This window comes from Dendrobium catenatum, unplaced genomic scaffold (assembly GCF_001605985.2).
Source record: "Dendrobium catenatum unplaced genomic scaffold, ASM160598v2 fragScaff_scaffold_621, whole genome shotgun sequence".
Taxonomy (NCBI): Eukaryota; Viridiplantae; Streptophyta; class Magnoliopsida; order Asparagales; family Orchidaceae; genus Dendrobium; species Dendrobium catenatum.
Genome location: NW_021319083.1, coordinates 29,271,455 through 29,292,828, shown reverse-complemented (window position 1 = coordinate 29,292,828; position 21,374 = coordinate 29,271,455). Strand labels below are relative to the sequence as shown.

The window sequence follows — 21,374 nt, the reverse complement described above, 5'->3', positions numbered from 1 at the left end:
TATCAGCTACATAATGATATTAAGACTTGTATTAACGAAAAGTTATTATAGAAACACCAAAGTGAAATTCCAGAATGATCGCTAAGTTGTACAGGAAAATAAACAAATCTGCAACAGGTCCCACTATGTATTACTGGATAGAATACCAGAAACAACTATAGAGTACATAAACAGCTATGAACATACATTGGCACCCTATACCCAAACAATTCTGTTCTTTAAGGCTATCAGGCAATCACCACACATCAGCTCCTTTTGTTGCTCCAAAAATAATAGCGATAGTCGCAACAACAGCCTGTTGGACGAAGATTGAACAGAAGTCATAGTTACGCGTAATAATCTTCTGTAAAACTCCATACATTCTAATTAGAACAATATATGATAAATAAGAGATGAAGACAGCATTTCTCTTCGAATTAGATGACACAAAAGGTCTTATGAAATCTTTTAAATGCTTTAAATAAGAAGAATTCTAAAATATTGAAGAATGCAAAATGATTCATTCAAGCATGAAGTAGTTAATTTAAATGAAAAATTAGATATCTATGAGATATAGACACAGACACGAACATGAAGATGCGTTATAACTATAAAAAGTAGGACATGACATATCGTAGATAAAATGTTCTTTTAAAATTTAATTAAAAGATTTAATACTAACAATTTATACATGAAATACAAAATCATATGATTCACATCAGAAGCTAAATAAAACAAAGAAGAACAAATATTATTAATAACAAAAGAAATAGTACGCACATTTTTTGTTAGTCAACGATTTGTATGTGACAAATTTAGTCCTGAAATATTACATTTCTCCCATTTAGTTCATCGAATATATAAAATTGATTCAAAACGATCCCTCGAGGACTAAATTTGGATCAATTTTGTATCACTATTTCTATATGAGAAGTCATTTTAGATCAATTTTGTTAGTTAAGAAAATCAATTGGAGAAATGTGTTGTGAATAGTTTATGGACTATTTTAGGATTTAATTTAATTTTTATCATCGAATAAGGAGAAATTGTAGACCTCATGATTCCATGTGACTCATGTGTAGCTAATTATGAAATTGATGAAAACAAACCTTATGTGATGTCATCTAACGATTTGTATGTGACAAACCTTGTTGTATATTCCATACTGTTGTGGACAGCAGTTTTCATCTTGGATCTAGTTGGTTTTGGTGAGAAACACTTGGAAATCCAAGTGTTTCCTATCAGCTTGCTTAGAGCTTTTGTAGCTTGAAGATGGGCTTAAAATGAATCCAGGTGACTTAAGTGTGTAAATAAAGATCTAACAAGTTAACTTGCTGTTTTTTTTTTTTTAAGGTGCTACATTATTTAATTTTAATGGAGTACAATTTACCCTAAAATATCTCAAGAATGATCAATAAGATAATTAAAATACAATAAAATTATTTTCAATAAATTATGAATCTATCTTATATAAAAGAATTTATTTTAAAATATCTTTTAGGTATTAACCTATTAGGGCTTAACTAAAACTCTATTATAGAGATAAATTGTTAAAGTTAATTTGATATATAAATCCTTAAGTTTTACTAGACTTATCAACCATTTGGCGGGTCACTGCTAAACCTTAAAGGTTGCCACTAAGTTAGCAGGTCACCGTAAAGCTTAGTCAATTCGCAAACAAACAGGATTTTTGGGCTAAAAATGTATTTATTTGAGTTGCAACAAACCTAAATGGGTACTAAAGGGCTTTACAGCCCACCGAAAACTCTTCCAAGCTCATTGCTACCCTATTTTTGGCAATCATTAGCTAGTCCTTCCTAAAAATTGAAATATTGTTTGATTCCATCATTAGTCATTCAGAAATGCTTTTTTATATTGCTCATGATCACTTTACTCTATAAATATTTCTCTTAAAAAAGAGATATTCTCCTCATATTTTCCATATAAAAAAAGAAAAAACTCCGAGCTTCACAGGTTAATCTTTGGAAAAACTTGAAGTGTTCATCCTTCATCAAAGATCCTTCTAAGAACATATAAGTAATATTTTTCTCTCAATCTCTCGATGATTCATGCATTTATGCTGTATTATTAGAAATTGTTCGTGTCAAGATTATGTAGTCTTTATAAGAGTTAGTGATAGCCTTAATTACCGATTGGGCACTTTGGAAGAAGGCATCCTTTTTAATTGCTACGTGTGGCTTAGATGTAAGGGTGTAAATGAGTCAAGCCAGCTCAAACTTGACTCGTTAACGAGCTCGCAAGTTGAGCTTATCAAGCCACGAGCTCAAGCTCGAATATTAAACGAGCTCGAGTTTGAGTTTGTTAAAACTCGACTCGTCGGCTCACGAGCCAGCTTGAATTAATTAATTATTTAGAATTTAAGCTAAAGTAAATTTTTCATGCATTAAAAAAATATATAGCATTTATTACAGCATTAATATAATTATTACACTATACAACAATTGTGTAAATTAAAAAAAAAGTCTAAATAGCTGTTTTTTTTTTTTTAAGAAAATGTTGTCGCAGCAATCTATTTTTTCTAAGCTAATTAAAATAGCATAGCTATCCTTCTTCAAGATCAGTAGTTTATAATTCTTCTTCCTCATTTTTTTCTAGCAAACTTTCTTCTCCACAATCGACATTTCCCTAGCGATGACGAAGCAAAAGCTTCAGCTCTTTCGATCTTTCTTCTCAACTGCCGAAACTTCCCCTACGACAACGAAGCAAAAGCTTCAGCCTTAATTTCATCTAGAGTCGAGCTCTCGAACCTAAGAGAAAATGGACGAGTCGAGCTCGAGCTCGTTCTTTAGGCTCGACACGAGTTGGAGCTCGTGTTCTTGTTGCTCTCGACTCAAGCTCGAGTTTGCTACTACTTGAGCTCTACTCGACTCGTTTCGTTTACACCCCTAATTTAAATGCGCATTTGCACACAACGAAAATGAGAATTCTCTTCTTGATTGAAGTAAAAGGATGTGATAGGTTCTCCATTGGCTTTTGGGCTAAGGATTGAGCTTGTGGCTGTAAGCAAGTTAGTGGAATCCTAAGTATTGGGTGCTTAGGCATGGGCATAGGCCAATCGGAAGGCAAGTTAACATAAATGACAATCTCATATTGCTCTATTAATCTAGATTTACATTCCTTGCACACTTATTTACTTAAGCTCTCATGTTTATGTGATGATACTGATGGGAACATCAGAGCATGGAAAGTATATCAGAGGCGTGGCCGTTGATCTACGGACACGATTGAGTCGATGTATTTTTGAGTCATTTCATGTATTTGTTTTATTATGTCTTTTATTATTTATGTTGTATTTGTCTTTTCCTGTTTTACCCCTTAAGGGAAGTCGTATGTAAGCCCTAACGGCACTGTTGTCTTTTATCTTAGATTCCTTTTGTACGAGGCTATTTATATCCCTTATGTTTATCTTCTAAGGTTAATGGTTGAATGATAAAATTTTTCTCAATGTTTGAGTTCTTATGAGAGATTGGAGCGAGATCCCTTGGAGAGGGAATTTGGATCACCCACCAACCTTGGAGACGACCGGATTTGTGGTTTTTCTTTTTATCGATTTTTTTTTTCTCTATTCCTCATCTAGCCGCCGGCCTAAGGTTGAACCAAACCCTAGGCCGCCAGTCACCGGATTCCCCCCATCTACCCGCCGGCTTCACCCCACCACCTCCCCTTCACCGAAACCCACATAAACACCCGCATAACCGCCGGCCACTCCCACCTCCCCTATCTTCCCTCAACAACTCAACTCCTTGATTACTTTCCATAATCATCCACTCTTAGGTTGGGAAGAATTAATTTCAAAATTCAAACTTATTTGAATTTGAAATCCTTTCCTAATTTAGGAAACTAGGAAAGCCCCTTTTGAATTTCAAATTAAAGGGGATTTAATTCTTTCTTAATTCCTAAATCTCAAATTAAGCAACCCAAAATCCCTCCCTATTCCATTAAGCCGCCGGCCCCTACCTCCTTAATTGCTTTGGATTTATTCCTAAAGCCCATCCCCCTTTTTGGAATTAATTCAAACCTCTCATGCTCCCTCCTTGGCCGAAATTTCCAAAGCCCAACAACTCCTAATTACTTTCCAAAACCTAACATTAAATTTTGGAAACAAATCCCTCATCCCCACCTCTCTCTTGCCGCTGCCCCTACCCTCTCTTCCTCTTCTTTAATTATTCCCAAACATAGGGATTAATTAGAGCATTGTTTGGAAACCCTTTCCCTCCACCAAATTGGAGCCAAATTAAATCTCTCTCCCTTTTACGTTGGTCGGACGCCACATTCATCTTTTCCACTTCAATTTTGAGAGAAACTTCTTTCTCTGAAGTTTCTCTCTAGTGGAGCTTCAAAGGATTGACGCTGATTTTCGACTACACATCGACCGTCAAAGCCAGTGAATGACCAATCCGGAGGTTGACTATGGATTTGCTTACGACGATCAAGGCAACATCAACATCCTCCATTCTCTGTTCTTCGACTACAACCCCGAAGTTGATAATTCTATTGAAGAATACGAGGATCGCATTCTCTTCACTCTATCAGAGGCTAATGACCAGCAACTTGCCGGCACCCAGTGGCAAGTCATCTCAGAACCTTCCCAAGGGTGAACTTCTTCCCATTTTCATTTACATTCCTAATCCCCTAATCTTGTAGGTGGTGAGGAGTCACGAGGAGCCGTGCTTCGCCTTTTGCCTAAGCTTAGTAAATGTAAGATCTTGTTTGGCCTTTACCTAAGCTTAGTAAACGTAGGATTGAGCGTACTTTATACGCTTCTAATCTTATTGTTAGCATAGGGATTTTGTTGAAAGCTAATACATTTTCTTATTGTTGAGATTCTAAATTATTTGATACTTCAAGCGTTTGGCAAGTGGCTTAGCCTAAACGTAGGCACCCCTCTCTTATTTTCTTTTGTCGTTTTGACTGTTAATAGTTTTAATCTTAATTGTTTTATTCAAGAAATCGTGTAAGTTCTTATCGCATTCATTTTTAGCATTGTAGTCCTGCATCAGATATCTATACTAATAACTCATGCTATTGCATTAGAGTAAATCAATCATTATTGTGCTAATTAATTAATTGCTTTCACAAATAGAATTATTTTATAATCACCATAATATTGTTTGTATTTGGACTCTATGTATAAAAATTGATGTTTGACTAAATCAATCTCATAAACTTTTGCAGTGAAATCAACTTATACACTTGTGCTTATAATTCAAAATCTCACATTAGCTCCACCATTACATTATTTGTGTGCTACCATTTTTTTCAACAATTGGCATAAATAGTTTAATTGAATTAACAAGCGAAGCTTAGTTTGACCATAATAGAGATTAACAATAAATTGCCCACTCAACTAGTTGAATTATTCTCCTACACCATATTAATATTGCACTGATAGAATTGCATAAGACTACAAATGCCAAGCGTCATCTTTTGATTTGTGGTTAATCATTAAGACGCTCATTTGTATTAGTCCATACACATTGTGTTATCATATTTCCTATATTTATTATAATTTGTGCGGTTAATTTGTGTATTTAATTGATACATTCATAGCTTCCATTATGTATTTAGTTTATTTATTAAGTAGCTTCTATTGTGTGCAATTACTTGCATAGCTCCTGAATTATAATGTGATTTTGAGTTTGGAAGAATTTTGAAGGAAATTCTTAAATTTCTCATTGCATACCTAATTAACTCCCTCTTAGTGTGCTTCATATAAACAACTTAGAGATATACAATATGCTCTTGATATCATTCATGGATCATTGCAGCCTAATTTACCACATTATATAATGAATCCTATCAAGTATGTTAATCTTAAAAGGCAGGTAGATGAATTGCATAGGAAATGATTTATTATAGAGAGTATGAGTTCATGTATTGTGCCTGTACCAAAGAAAGGGAATTGTAGAATATGTATGACTGTCGAGCAATTAATAAAATCATTATCAAGTATCAATCTCTTATGCCAATATTAGAATATATGCTAAATATGATAGATAGGGCTATAATTTCCATAAAGATTCCATAAAGATTGAACTGAGTAATTGCCATTAAGGATGAGAGAATGGGATGAAAAGAATTTTTCTTTTAAAACAATTATGATTTGCAAAAATGCTTAGTAGTGTCTATTAGTTTAACAAAAACATCGAGTATTTTTATAAGAATCATGAATCACATTTGATAATTTTTTATAGGGGGCGTTCTAATTTACAACAAATGTAGAGAATAACATTTGTTTCATCTTAGATAAGTCTTTAACATTTTGCAATATTAAAGTATAAGTAAATATGAAGAAGTATTAATTTTTACCCATTTATTATATTTTTTGGAATTTATAATGTTTGTTGTTGGTTATCAATTGATCTTGATAAGGTTAAACCAATTAAAAACTGACCAATGCCAACTAATATTCACAAAATTTGAAGATTTCATGATTTATAATATTCCAATTATGATAAAAAAATTATATCATTATACAATCACTTTGTTATTAGAAGTACTACTTATCGCTAAAAGAATTTACCCTATATTTGGATTACCATGCTTTAAAATAATCTTAGACCACCAAAAGAAATTAGGGCATATGCATGTTAAATAGAATGAGTTCTTACATATGAATATACATTTGTGTAAAACCGACTGAATTAAAAATAGAACAAAAAATAAACCAACTGATGACTAAGTAGCATTGTTATCTTTCATACCATGCAACTTAAGGTGACCAAATTTAATCACAATAAAGAGGATTATGCATATTGTAAGGACTTCAATGACAAATATTTTGATTTAATTAATGTCACACCCATGCTTGGATGTTCTCACTAGACATTTGCAAGATGATGTATCTTGGTGTATGCTTTTTGCTGATGATATTCTTCTTGTTGATAAGACTAGAGAGGGAGTTGAAAGTAAACTTGAATTATGGAGGTCAACATTAGAGACTAAAGGCTTTCGCTTGAGTAGATCTAAAACAGAATATATGGAGTGTAATTTTAGTAATAATAGACCTAGTGAGGCGATTGTGACTTTGGGCGATGAAGTCATTAATAAGAGTACACGTTTTAGATATCTTGGATCTATTGTTCAGAGTATGGTAAAATAGATGGGGATATTATCAGCAGAATTCAAGTTGGATGGTTGAAGTGGAGGAATGCGCCAAACTTGTTGTGTGATAGAAAAGTACCCCTCAAACTTAAAGGAAAATTCTATAAAATGGTGGTGAGACCTGCAATGCTTTATGGTGTTGAATGTTGGCCATTAAAAGAGAAGCATAATACTAAGTTAAGTGTGGCAGAGATGAGGATGCTCAGGTGGATGAGTGGCTTTACCCTTAGAAATAGGATACGAAATGAGCATATACGTGAAAAGGTTTGAGTAGCTCCTGTAGAAGATAAAGATTAGAGAGAGTCGTCTTAGATGGTTTGGTCACATAAAACTGCGGCCTTCCAATGACCCGGTTAGGAAAGTAGAGGTATTAGATTTGACTTATCTTAAGAAAGGTAGAGGCGGACCTAAAAAGACATGGTTAGAAAATATTAGGAATGACCTTTCTTTATTATATTTAAATGAGAATTTGACCTTTAATAGGACACAATGGATAAAAAGGATTCATGTAGCCGACCTCACATAGTTGGATAAAGACTTGATGTTGTTGTTGTTGTAATGTCACACCATGCTCAATGTTTTCAACGTGATAAGATTAAATTAAGGTATAAGATTTTTTTTTTTTTTTTTGCTTAAATGTGCAAAACACAAAACGAAAGAGCAAAAAGATGCATTTACCAGCTGAAATGTTCATGAGTTGTCTACCATATATACTACATGAGTTTTTAATTTACTAAAACCACATTAGATGATAATTTTTCAACATACATAATGATGTGTTCAATAACAGTAATTTTTAGCTAATTGAAAGCCAAAAAAAAAAAAGATATAAATGATACAGATAATAAAATGATGTAAAAATATTTAAAAAAAGAAAGCTATCGTTTCTTTTAGGATAACCCAATTTTGAATTCCTAATTCATCTTTGCAATATTTTTTATCTTATAATTACATGTTGGTGGTGATGAAAGGTATTTCAATAAAAAAAAAAACTATAGCTATCATTGAGGACAAGTATCATTAGCCTAGCTTGAAATAGGTCATGCAACATTGTAAAACATGCCAAATTGCTAAATAAAAGAAAAATAAAATTAGGCGTTATACACTGTAGTCTTTTCGATATAAACTTTAAAAGGATGTTAGTATGGATTTTATTCTAGAATTACAACAAATCTTGAGAAAATATCATTCTGTATTTGCTGTGGTTAATTTTAAAAAACTAGGCTCATTTCATTCCATGTTTTAAAATTGTTAATACATCACAAAGCAAAATTATACTTTAATGAAGTGGTTAAACTACAAAGATTATCAAAATTATTGTAACTGATAGAGATGTAAAATGTATGAGACTATGAGTTAATTTTAAAAACTATATAGAAGAAAATGATAAACTATTTAAAAGTTCACTATTTATCACCCACGAACCATTAACCAAATTGAAGTAGTTCAAAAAAAGTTGGAAGATGTGTTACATTGTCGATTAAAGAACAAGCATTTAGTTGAGATTTGATATTTCCTATGACTAAGTTTGCATATAACTCATCTATTAATAAAACCTTGCTATTTATCATAAGATATCAATTTAAAAAGCCAATAGACCTTATTGAACTTCTCATTGAATCTAGACTTAGTAAATTGGCCCAATCATTTAAACAACATATCAAATATGCATAATTTTCATAAAGATAGCAGTATAAAATTAGTTATTAATTATGACAATTATAAGTACAATAATAATGTAAAGTAAAATTGTGTGGAATTCAAACCAGTTGAATGTGCTTAAATCCAAAAAAAAATTCTACAAGAGCCTTTAAAAAATTAGCTATCAGAAAGATGATGTCATCTAAAGTTTCACTGAGCATTGAGACCAATGATTATAAACTAGAAATCATGAAAAGTGCCGGTATTAGTCCAATGTTCAGGGTATTTGATTTGAACTAACTACCAGTATCGATGATTCCTCTCTTTTCACCCATCCTTAGGAATTCAGATCTAAAATATTACCTAACAAGTCTACTCAACTTAATTTCTAGAATTATTATAAATATAAGATTGTGCATTTTAATGATAATGGGTAGTACAGATATCTTAAACATTAGCATAGTAGAACCACCTGTGATGGCTCATAATTACTTTGTAGGAAGTGCATTAGTTACAACCAAGCTTACTTAATGAATGTTAAATGCTCACTTCGTAAAAGCCAAATTTACAATAATAGATGTAATTGATGAGAGTATAGTAGTATACTAATAGGAAGCAGATGCAATTTCCACCAAATCAGCAAACACAAGAAGAATTTGGGAAGAAGAACACTCCACGAAATTTTTTATTGCAAGAAATATGACAAAAAGCAGCAAGATACAGTTGGATCTTCAATTTGAAAAGAAGATCCGTCTCTACCAAATTCGTAGCCTCTGACTAGAGCTCTCACAACCTAAGAAATCCTAATTTCAGCAAACAAAAGCATGAAAACTAACCCTAGGGTAAACCACCTACATAAAGCACACAAAAATAATGCAAATCAAAAAGCAGCCCCTTCATATTAATTTTCCTTCCTAATTCTCCCCCATCTCCCGTTTGAAAAAGGTCCCTGGGCCCCACCCCAAAAGGGGCGGAACCTAATGTAGGCGACCTTTCCGTTTGCTGTAGAAAATAGCCGGTCCAGGAGGGACCGGTCCATCAATACCCCCCTCCCAAAGACCCATCTTGTCCTCAAGGTAGAAAGATGGAAATTACTTCTTCATCCTCTTGTATGGCTCCCATGTGGTGTCATAGTCGAGTAGGTTCTTCCATTTTATCAAGACTTCCTTGATCCCTCCCTCTCCCTATTGTACCCCTTTCATCTCCAATGGTTCCAATACCACTTTCAAATCCTCTATTAGTGTCACAGTTAACTCTGAATTAGATGCATGATCTCCAATAGCTCTCCTCCATTGTTGCACATGAAACATCAAATTTACAGTAGCGGTCGAAGATAACTTCAAGTGATAACCTACAACTCTAATCCTCTCTAGTATCTCATAAGAACCAAAATACATTAGGATCAGCTTCTCATTCCTCATGTTAGCCATTGTCCTTTGTCTGTAGGGACGAAGCTTTAAGTAGACCCTATCCCCTATCTCAAATTGGATGTCCTTTTTGCGCCAATCTGCCTGCTTCTTCATAATCTATTAAGCTCTCAACAAATGTCTTTTTAACTCATCCAACAGCTTGTCCCTCTGCAAGTACTGCTCTACCGAAGAGACTGGTGTACTGCTCTGTCCAAAGTGCATCAAATGAGGTGGGTCCCTTCCAGATAACACTTTGAAAGGAGTCATCTATGAAGCCCAATGATATGAAGTGTTGTACTGGTACTCTACCCATTCCATCCACTTGGTTCATAGCTGAGGTGTCTCTAAAGCAAAACATCTCAGATACATCTCAAGGCTCCTATTTACCACCTTTGTATATAAAGTAAACTTATAAGAGAGCATGCTTAAAACACATTATATTATTTTTTTAGTTCACACTGCATATTTTTCGGTTTATATTAAGACATGTCCATGACGTTAATAGTATTTTCTCATTCTAGGAAGCAATTTGATGTAGACAAGAGATGTAACTTTATGTTAATGAGGGATGCACGTTGATGTCAATGAGAGATAAGACTTTATATTGGTGAAGAAGCAACTTGATGTTGATTCGGGAATCAATGTTTGTAGCATCAATTGATAATGGTAGTTTTTGCTTGATATTGATGAACAATATATTTTGACCTTGTTGATGATCAATGTGCTTCTTGACGTGTCTATTGATGGTATTGGGAGGATATTAACCAACTGCAATTATGCCTAGGATATTGACAAGAAGCTTCTTTTGAGATTGTAGCTTGGGTTGTCACCCCAATATTGACTTGTTCATTGTGGAGGCATCATGGCTTATTTTTTAGATATTGTTGAAGTGGCATGTCATTCTTTCCCTAAGGCTAAGCAAGAAGATAAGAAATGTAGAGTTTCTTGTCATGATTGTTGATCAATGAAGGTGGGAATGATTTTCACATATGAAGTTAAATTATTATGTAAACAAAATTGAGACAGTAGAGTGAAGGTCAATTTCAATCGCCTCAATTATTTTCAATATCACAAAAAATCAATCAAATAATTTTCAATATCACACAAAATCAATCAAATAGAGAAGAGAACGAGGCATAATTTTTCATACGGAGAATCCTTAGAGATATATTGGTGTTATATTGGTCCACTTCCAAGCAATTAGAGGGTCTTTTGTGCAAGATAACCCTAAAGCGAGTAGAAAAGACAAAATTGATGGTGCCAATATAGGTCGTCATAAATGTCGAGGGTGGATTCGTAGGGTATGAGGCGATAGGGGATACGGTGTGACCAAAGTTGCTCATAGGGAGATTCAGGCTGAAGATGACTATACTTCACGTAAGCTAAAGATGATTTTTATGCAAGTCTCTGATGGACCTTGATTTGTAATTTTCGGAATCTAAGCAAAACAGCCCAAAAACGATGGAAAAATGCGAAATTTCTTGGATGAAAACACTCACAAACACTTCAATAACTTGAATATTAAAAGACTTACAAGTTTCCACGGATACAATGCTCTCAATTCGAGAAGAGAAGCTTTCTCCCAAGCCCTAGAGAAAAAGAAAACTAAAACAGCCACCAAAATGAGATCCCTCCAAAAAGCCACCCTAACTCACTTTTAACTTTCACATGAACCCCTCAAAATCCCCTCATTACCCCTAGGGAAAACACCACAACCTTTCTCTTCAACTTGGTGGGCCCCTTGGGCCCACCCGAGAACTTTCCCCCCCTCGGCTTGTCCGCCCAGGCAGGCGGGTTCTCCGCCTGACGTAAGTGAGAACCTGCCCTTTAAGGGCCGGTGTTGCTATGTCTCCGATTTTGACGAGCTTATACTCGAATCGAACGGCTCGACGAGACGAATCCAACGAGACCAAGATCGCCAAATTTCGACATCACTAAGGCCCTCAAATGTCCAACGAACGGTGCACGATTGAAGGATTCAATATCAGCCCTCCATTCGCCACTCCCTATTTGCAATCTCACACCTATTTACGAGATATGTCACTCCAAAAAAACTATAAATAGACCCCTCATTCCTCATAAGAGGGGACTCAAGTGAGAAGAGAGAGAAGCCAGAAGAAGAGAAGAAGAGGATAATCAGCTCCTCCTCGACCACCGCTAGAGTTCTTCCCACCGCCTGAATACGCCGGAATTCTGCCGGATATTCGGGAAACGCCGGGCTTGTGCACTTTGTTTAAATTCAGGAGAAACTTAGTGTAATATGATTGTCCTAACTTGTAGGACGAATCAGCTTCTTGTAATTTACACAACACTAGTGAAACTTTTCAACTGGGCGTGGCCCTGTGGTTTTTTCCCTTTTCAGGGTTTTCCACGTAAAAATCGTGGCGTTCTTTTATCTCTTGTTTGTGTGCTGAATATTCGTACAACGCTCAGACGTAAAATTACGAACTCTACCGCCGCGTATATTCTAGCACGCAACATTTCTATTTTTGAAAAAAAAATAAAAAATGATTTTAATGACCTAAAATTTAAGGAAAACTTTGTAAAATGCAGAAAATAAAGGTATAATTTATGAGGCTAATCGCCCATTTTTATCATTGAAGCTGCTACATACACAAAACGTATTAACACTATTTGCAAATTTCTAGCCTTTCATGAAAAAATATAAAGGCATAACAATTCCAAGAAATGTAGAAAACATGACAACAAAATGTATTTGGGAATAATCACAATAAGGTCTAATCTATGTTGCACCGATACGGATAAGGCGACACGGATACGACACGATACGGATACGGGACACGACAAATCTTAAAAATACAGGATACGGATACGGCGCGGATACGGCATCATAATATATAAATCATACATAAAAAATAACAAATTAATCAAATCATAATATTTGAAATGACAAAAAAAATGAAAGCAACATCATTTGTAGCATTGTATCTTATAATATTAAAATAGAAGTAAGCATAAAATATTTAAATGTCTAATACAACAACAAAAACATAAATTGTCATGCATATGAAGTTTTTAATTAAAAGTACGAATGATCGACACAATTAATCCACATGAATTTGAAACATGAAAATTTTTAATAAAAAGTATAGATATGTTGCACCTATGCCGGGGGTCCAAGGGGGCGCTGCCCCCTGGCGGGGTTCGACCAGCCCGGTCAGGTCGCATGGTCAAGGGGCAGCGCCCCCCGGAACAAATTTTTATTGTAAGAGTTGCTTTAAAGTTTTCTCTAACTTCTCGGCATTGCTTGGTACTATTCGGTACCCCTCTGTTTTTATTGTAAGAGCGGTACTGAGTACTGAGCAGTACCGAGTACTAGTATCTCTCGGTACCGAGCAGTACTGAGTTCTAGTATCGCTCAGTATCGAGCGGTACCGAGCAGTACCGAGCAATACCGAGTACTGAGCAGTACCGAGTACCAAGCAATACGCGTGTCCGATCAAATTTAAATAATATTTTAATTGACACGGCAAAGCCGTATCCGACACGTATCCATGCAGTATCGGAGGCGTATCCGTATCTGACACGTGTCCGATACAGCATGCCTCATAAATAGGCGTATCCGTGCAACATAGGGTCTAATCAGGGGGTGGTGGCACATCATTCTACGGGGCAGTTTTATCCTAAATCATGGTAAAAAAACTTCATGAAAGAAACATATGAAAACTACATCACCACAATAATGATACCGAATAGTTGTACTTACTGCAATTGTACAAGCAACATAGCCTGGTTTTTCTCTATGATCAACTCTTGTGGCACACAGTACTATGAAGGCTGCGACATACCATGGAATAGCAACAAGAAAGAACCCGATGATGAACCTTGCAAGAAAAGAAGTAGAACAAGCAACATCAGAAAACTGACGTTGCCAAAAAGAAATAGGGATAACACAGTAAAGAGCTGGCAGGTATAGAGGAAAGCATAAAAATAGAAATATACATTTGATGACAACTTATAACATACAACAATAATGCACTTACAAAAACCATCCAAGGCCAATGCCACAGCAAGGCAGACGTGGCTCTCTCAAAGGCCTTCCTTCAGCAACAGCAGCATAGGCTATTAAAATAAACAAAAAGAAAGATCATGAAGATGAATAAAAAAAACTGTAAAACAATAAATGACAATCAGTAATAACCATGATACGAAATTGAGAATTGTGTATCCTTTCCAACAACAAAGCAGACTACTTTTAAAAATTGTAATATACATGCAGGACCTTATGCCATTAAAATGCAAAACAAAAATGAATGTAAGGGAGAAATTCTAATCAGTTAATTGCAGGATTAAACTAAAATATTAAAATTCTGCTAGCAACGAAGTTTAGCATTGAATAATCTATTAACTCGTCCAGAAGGGCCAAATATCCGAAATCAAGTTTAGAAAACAATTGGACAAATGGAAAGATTAAGTATAAAGAAGATAGATTTAGGCTAATACAGGTAATTGCCCATTAACTTGGTTTAAGTATTAGTGATGCAGCAGCTTCCAAGGGGTAAGGCTCGGATCAGCCTCTCGTCAAGAACGGTTATTATGTTACTGAAATGAATGAATGGTCTACAATTACCTACACTGGAAGTAAAGCGTGCATACAAATAACTGGCCCATACTAAAAAGATAAAAAGGAGGAGCAGCGCATTATCGATGTGCATGGAAACAAAAAAAAAAAATAGAGATCTAAACTGATGAGAACTGAAAATGAAGATATGTAGTTTGAGATTGTCGTAAATGAATGTTATCCCCTCACTCATGTCATCAGAAGCCATATGTGGAGCACACAAAAATAAGAGTGGGCTTCATATCTGTCAAAAATTGTTAGTTATATGTGGAATTTGATTGTGTCAATGAATCGGGTTGTAAACCACGCAACAAAACAAACAAGAAAAATTAGAATGCAATGAAAAGTAAAGAATACCAAGATTTAACGTGGAAAAACCAGAAATCGGGAAAAATCGACAGAGCCACACCACACCTAGAAATCCATTTATGAAAATTGTGAGAAATAAATACAGACCTATCTTCTCTCTCACTCTCTCCTTGCTTCTCTTCTCTCTTACATCATTCTCATACTCAAAACAAATTTGATGACAACGTGAGAGCATTGCTTATGTTAGCTTCATTGTCATATAAATGTGATCGGCTTGTTACTGCTATGAGTAATTCTTCAAAAAGTTTAGAGTTAAACTTTACGAATATTGTGGGGTTAGTGCTGAAGAAGAGGTTTAGAAAAAAATCCAAGTAGAAGATCTAAAACTAGAACATGAAAATCTATTTTAGGTAAATTGAAAGTTATGTGTTAAAACTGTGGAAATAATGGACACTTGAAGGACTATACTGCTCCAAAGAAGGCTAGTGGCAGATGTCAAGATAAAAGTAACTCTGCGAATATTTATGCAAAAAAAATTTAGAGTGATTCTCAGATTTTTTTCTCTGAATAAATTTTAATCTTGGTTTATATATTCAAATGCTTTATTACATGTAAGTCCTAATAAGAAGGCATTCAAGAATTACACTCAAGATGATCTAAGTAAAATATATATGGGGGACAACAATCCCTGCACTATTGTAGAACAGGGAGATGGTAATATAAGAATGTTAGATGGGTCAACTTGGAGACTCAAGGATGTTAGATATATTCCTTGTCCGAGGAAGAATTTGATTTTCATATTTATTACGTCATCTGGTTCAACCCCTCGTTCAACCCAATCGAACCATTGAACCTTGAACATTTCATTCTTCTAGTTCTATATTTAGTCCAATTTTCACAACCTTGGAGTCGAAAATAAAATTAGGATTTAAACAAATGTAAACTCATATATATTAAAAAATTTATACAAAAAATTCTTATTATAACATACATTATTAATAATTAAAAAATAATCACATTTTTACTGCACATATTGTTATTCTTGTTTCACACAAAAAATAATCGAATTTAATTGTACTTAAATTTAGGGTAAGCACACATGTTAGCAACCACCCCTAAAGTTTCACAAAACTATATCATTTTTTACCATGAAATTTGTAAAACTTGATTGAGGAAAAATTCCAACATTCTAAACTCTGCTAAAGCCAAAATGTTCTATGAAGATAGCAAAAGAAACTTGTCATAAAAAACTTCATGCATATTAGCTATTGTCAATAAACATGTGTACAAAACCTCGACAAATCATAGCAAAGAAAAATCTTTTAAAGTTTAAAAAACTCCAAGAATTTGCTTGAATATGTAACTGCAATTGTCTTTCTTACAGATATTTACCAACATATTCAACAAAACACCTATTCTCATTGCAGCTGCACCGCAATCGTTGCCCTTTATTGTGCCATTCAATTGAGCCACTTGCCTTTGCCAATATCTTTGTCAGCAAGTTGTTCCTACTTTCAAGTTTGTTTGGCTAAAAGTATGTCCTCTTTAAAGTCTATTTGGCCAATCCTACATTACCAAAAGAATCCAATAGGATAGAGACATGCTCACCAATTAGTTCTATATTGGTTGCAAGGAGATGAAAAGACGAGAAAAAATAAAAAATGAAAGTAGAAAACATGGGGTGTGGGGCCCCTCAAAAAAGTAAAACCTTCTTTAGGGATGACAACCATGTATTAGGTTACAATTAGGTTCAAACCCAAGGATGCAAAGCTTGTGGCCTCAATTCAATTTAGGCTTTTTTGGGTCAACCAAGGCTTATCGGGCCCGCCAATCCAAGCAAAACAATTTAAATATACCATTTTTATAGCTTATTGCTTCATTCAATGTGAGGCTTATTGTCGAACCCTAAATGCAACTCATGAATTTATCTTGATCGCCACGTTTGGGCCCATTAAAATGTTCTACTCAAATTTATTGTCATTGAATCCATTGCCTTTGGGCATGCCATCATCTGCAACCTTTTACCATGCTACAACTGCCACCTGATTCACTACTACACAAATCCTTATGTTGCTTTATTGATATCTCCATCTTCAATCTCCATATTACCACCTCTGTTTCTCATGTTCCAATTGGCCCTAGATTCATCATAGCCATCACCATTAAGTTTATTATTGCCATAACTTTTAGGCTTGCTTTAGTCATTAACTCTACGTCAAGTGTAGCTGCCACACTTAGCTCTGTCGTAATCTCCACCTTCAAAGCTTATCATTGTGTCATCTTTGCAGAGGTCTTATGTGCTACCTTTGGGTTAATCGCAACCAGCATTCTTAAGTTAGTTCAAGCCGCCGCCATTGAGTTTTATGCTAGCACCATCTTCGACCTTGTTGTTACAATTAATTTTATCAAAAGTGCAAGGCACGCTCAAAGCAATATGACTGTGATATGCCCAAGATGCTGAACAAAACTAGGCGTTTACTCAATTGAAGTAGGGAACTAAAAAGGAAACATGCAGGTTATTAATTTCTATAATTATGAGGATACTTTTGAGGTAATATTACGATTATATTATGGTAGAAAGAAATTATAAATTTCCAAAGTTCATTGCATTTCAAGATTGAGAAGTTTGCTAAATAAATTAGGCTAAATAAGCGCATTTAAACTACTTAAATTTGTAGCGAGTGTAAAATAAGAAGATGATCTTTTTACTAAATCAGTAGCCTGCCATTTTATTTTTCTCCTTGAACTCATATTCTTCATCATAAAGTTTTGCTTCTTTAGAGCTTGAAGTTTTCCATTTGAATTCGCTCAACTTACCTTTAAGGGAGTATAACTGTTTCCTGACATTCTTTCAAATCGTCCTAAAGTTAATTATATTCATAAAAAATAAAATCATCTTTGGCATTTAAAATATAGGCACTCTTGCTCAATTCAAAGCGAGACATTCACTTCAATGCTTAGTGGCTTACAACTAGATGCTTGCCTAGGCACGCATTAGTACTGACTTCATCCTCGGAGGTGTGTGAAACACTACAGCTTCAACTTTGCCCAAGCACCTAAGTGAGCTCTTAATGCACTTTCAACAACATTAGTTATTCTCGACTTAGAAGTTAGAAACTATCATAGTTGACAACTTAATGCAGCCACATCCAAAGATAGCTCATAGATATATCACATCCAGCACTTTTGGGTCTATAGCAACCATTGCCTTAGAGCTTGTCACAATGACTAGCCTTAGGTTTATCATTACCACCACTCTTATCATCACTACTTGTATATGCCATCGTTGTTGTACCAAGATCCAACACTCAAGAAGCCACCCCAATTAGCACCATCCGATGTTTATCACTAATACGTTATCATGAAATTATCTTGATCGGGCACGAATCTCGAGGCAAAAATCAAGCCGGAAACTTCAAAAATTAAATCCGGGAGCATCTGAACTCCGATTTCAGCAAGCTTATAGTCAAACTGAGCGTCTCGGAAATACAAACCCAACAACACCAAATTCAACTCAATCCGAGCCCAAATGAGTCCAAATCAAGCACCCGATGTGCTGTTGGAAAGTTCATACCACAATTTAAGTTACCAAGCAAACTTTGATTTTAATGAGCTTATAGTCGAATCGAACGGCTCGACGAGACAAATCCAACGAGCCCAAGATCGTCGAATTCCGACATCACTAAGACCTTCAATTGTTTGACGAACGGTGCACGATCAAGGGATTCAATATCAGCCATCCATTTGACCGCTCCCTATTTGCCCCTTATTTCACACCTATTTACAAGTTATGCCACTCCAGAAAATCTATAAATAGACCCCTCATTTCTCATGAGAGGGGATCCAGGCAAGAAGAAGAGGAGGAGAAGAGAAGAGTAGGAGTGAAGAGACTCCTCCTCGACCACCGCCAGAGTTCCGCCTGAACTCCAAATGACGCCGGAATTCTGCCCGACTTCCACGAGACACCAGAATTCTGCCTGACTTCCACGGGATGCTAACATTCTGCCCAAGTAACAACAGAGTTCCCCCCTGACACCGAAACTCTGCCCAAGTTATACCGGAGTTCTCCTCGGCCACCAACAAACGTCGGACTTCTACCTGACACCAGACCTTCACTCATTGCCAAGTTTCTACCAGACGCCGGACTTCTACCGGTTATCGGACTTTCGTTGGACATCTATCCGAAAATGAATTTCTTTTCATTGTTGGACTTCTACTTGACGCCGTCCTTCTGACCTTCATCGTCAGACACAGTCCTTTCAACCTCCGTCGCCAGCCGACTACAGTTCTCCTGACTTACGTCGCCCACCGACTACAGTCTTTCCGACCTCAGTCGCCCGCCTACTATGGTCCTTCTGACTTATGTCGCCTGCCTACTATAGTCCTTCCGACCTCCGTCGCCAGCTGACTACGGTCCTCCTGACTTCCGTCGCCCACCGACTACAGTCCTTCCAATAAAGCGAATGCGTCAACAGTGACTCTTTGTATTCCCAACATGTAATGTACTCTATAAAATGTACATCAAGTTAAGGCCTTCTCCCAAGGAAGGGCCTCATTTGTAATCAACAGTCATACTAGTGGATTCATTCGAACTGGGCTAGACCCTGTGGTTTTTTCCCATTTTAAGGGGTTTTCCACGTAAAAATCTTGGTGTCTCCTTTAATGATGTATCCTCTCTCTAATCTGATTGCGTGCCGGATTTTCGTACAACGCTAAGACGCTAAATTTTCTATTTCTCTACCGCCGCGAATATTCCTGGACGCAACAATCACTATGTCCACATGGACGGTCATTATCACCACTAAAATAGATTAAATCATCTTCAAAACCTTTATCACTCAAAAATCAATGATGATTGTATGGCGGTGAGCTTTTCTAATAAAAATGTATTCATATATAATGAATTCTAACATTTGGGATAAGCCACTTATTTTTTCCTCCACGTTATAAAAGAAAATCTGTCTTCTAACACTACGTATGTAACACAAATCTAAAAGGTAACACGAGCTCTCACCTGCTCTCCTAGCTTGCAAGAAGTTCTGAAACACAACATATTTAGTTGTCACTGTTTGCAAATACAAGAAAGGTTGGCGTAATTATTTAAAATATTGAAAACACCTCTTATCAATATTTCATCAGGATTGCAAGCTACAGCGAATTTTCTTACAAACTCCCCTAAAATAAACAATCCAATCATTTAACTATCTCAGTACTTCATGCAAATGTTAGGTCAATCCATGCTAAGAAAAAGCCCCAAACGTAATCGAAACCAACCCAACTACCCAAGTATCAAGTTACGAGGCACATGTAAGGAATCGCGAGATCTTGAAAGAGATATTTGAAATAGGTGTAACACTAGGTAGATAATTTACCTGGAACAGATTGGTAGCCATGGGGATAGTAATTCTGGCCTGGATGGGGCGGATAACCAGAGGCTCCTGGCGGCGGAACCGGCTGGGGAAACCCCATCGCTGGCTGCTGCGAACTCACACCTTGGAACGTCCCGTACTGAGGATCAGAGTGATGATGCTCGTGATGGTGATGTTGGTGATGATGAGGATCACCGCTCCGTCCATCGCTGCCTTTCCACTGCGCTTCACTCATCTCTCTCTCTCTCTCTCGTCACGCAGATCTCGTGGAATCTGATCGTTGACAAAGGAAGGCTGGCTATATCTCCTTTGTTTATTATTATTATTATTATTATTATTATTATTACATGTTTATATAATCATTATTTACTCCCATAATATTAGAACTTTTAAACACCACGCTCCATTACAAACCCTATATCCTCACCAAGCTTTCCCCCCCACCCCCCACTTTTTTTCTTTTTTTTTTTTTTTTTTTTTTTTTTTTTTTGACATTTAGACCAGTTAAGATAGACTCACACATACACGCATACATAAGACTCAAAAGACCTCTTAGTTGATAGGCTAAGCTCCCAACCAACAGATCAGGATAAGTTGTGTGCTTCTCTTATCTCACACTTGATTAATCTCATTGTCATCCTTTTCCAGCACATATATCATCGATCTCATGAGTCTCCTTCCTCAGATTCCCATCGCGACCCTTCTTAATGAGATCCCTCTACACACTTATCGAGACATTCTTTTTGTCAAATTTCATCCAAGTCATTAACATTAGTCAACTAAGTATTATTTTAGATAAATACTAAAATTTAGATATTAAATATGTTATATGTAATGTGATAATTTTGAATGTTATGTATATAGATTGATTTTTTTTTCTTAATAAAATATTTTACAATTTATTGTTCAATTAAAGTAATTCCATTGTATCGGTTGAAAGCTAGAAAGGATTTCTGATTT

At 35.6% G+C, this 21,374-nt stretch overlaps 1 protein-coding gene across 1 annotated transcript; it reads right to left on the bottom strand.

The window, feature by feature from the left end:
* LOC110099949 (60S ribosomal protein L18a-like protein) lies at positions 1–20,700 on the bottom strand. Its single transcript, XM_020827292.2, has 4 exons — positions 20,418–20,700; positions 14,159–14,237; positions 13,882–13,999; positions 1–295 (listed from the first exon to the last, which is right to left on the bottom strand). The coding sequence occupies exons 1-4, from the start codon at positions 20,647–20,649 to the stop codon at positions 236–238; spliced, it is 489 nt and encodes a 162-aa protein (XP_020682951.1). The 5' UTR covers positions 20,650–20,700; the 3' UTR covers positions 1–235.
* Between the last annotated feature and the right edge of the window lie 674 nt (positions 20,701–21,374).

Bases quoted from the DNA above. Each gene is read 5' to 3' on its own strand.
- LOC110099949 (XM_020827292.2), bottom strand. From the start codon at position 20,649: ATGAGTGAAGCGCAGTGGAAAGGCAGCGATGGACGGAGCGGTGATCCT. The intron at 14,238-20,417 runs GTAAATTATCTA...TTATTTTAATAG, and splicing joins TGGCTACCAATCTGTTCCAG to CCTATGCTGCTGTTGCTGAA. The intron at 14,000-14,158 runs GTAAGTGCATTA...TTTTCTTGCAAG, and splicing joins ATTGGCCTTGGATGGTTTTT to GTTCATCATCGGGTTCTTTC.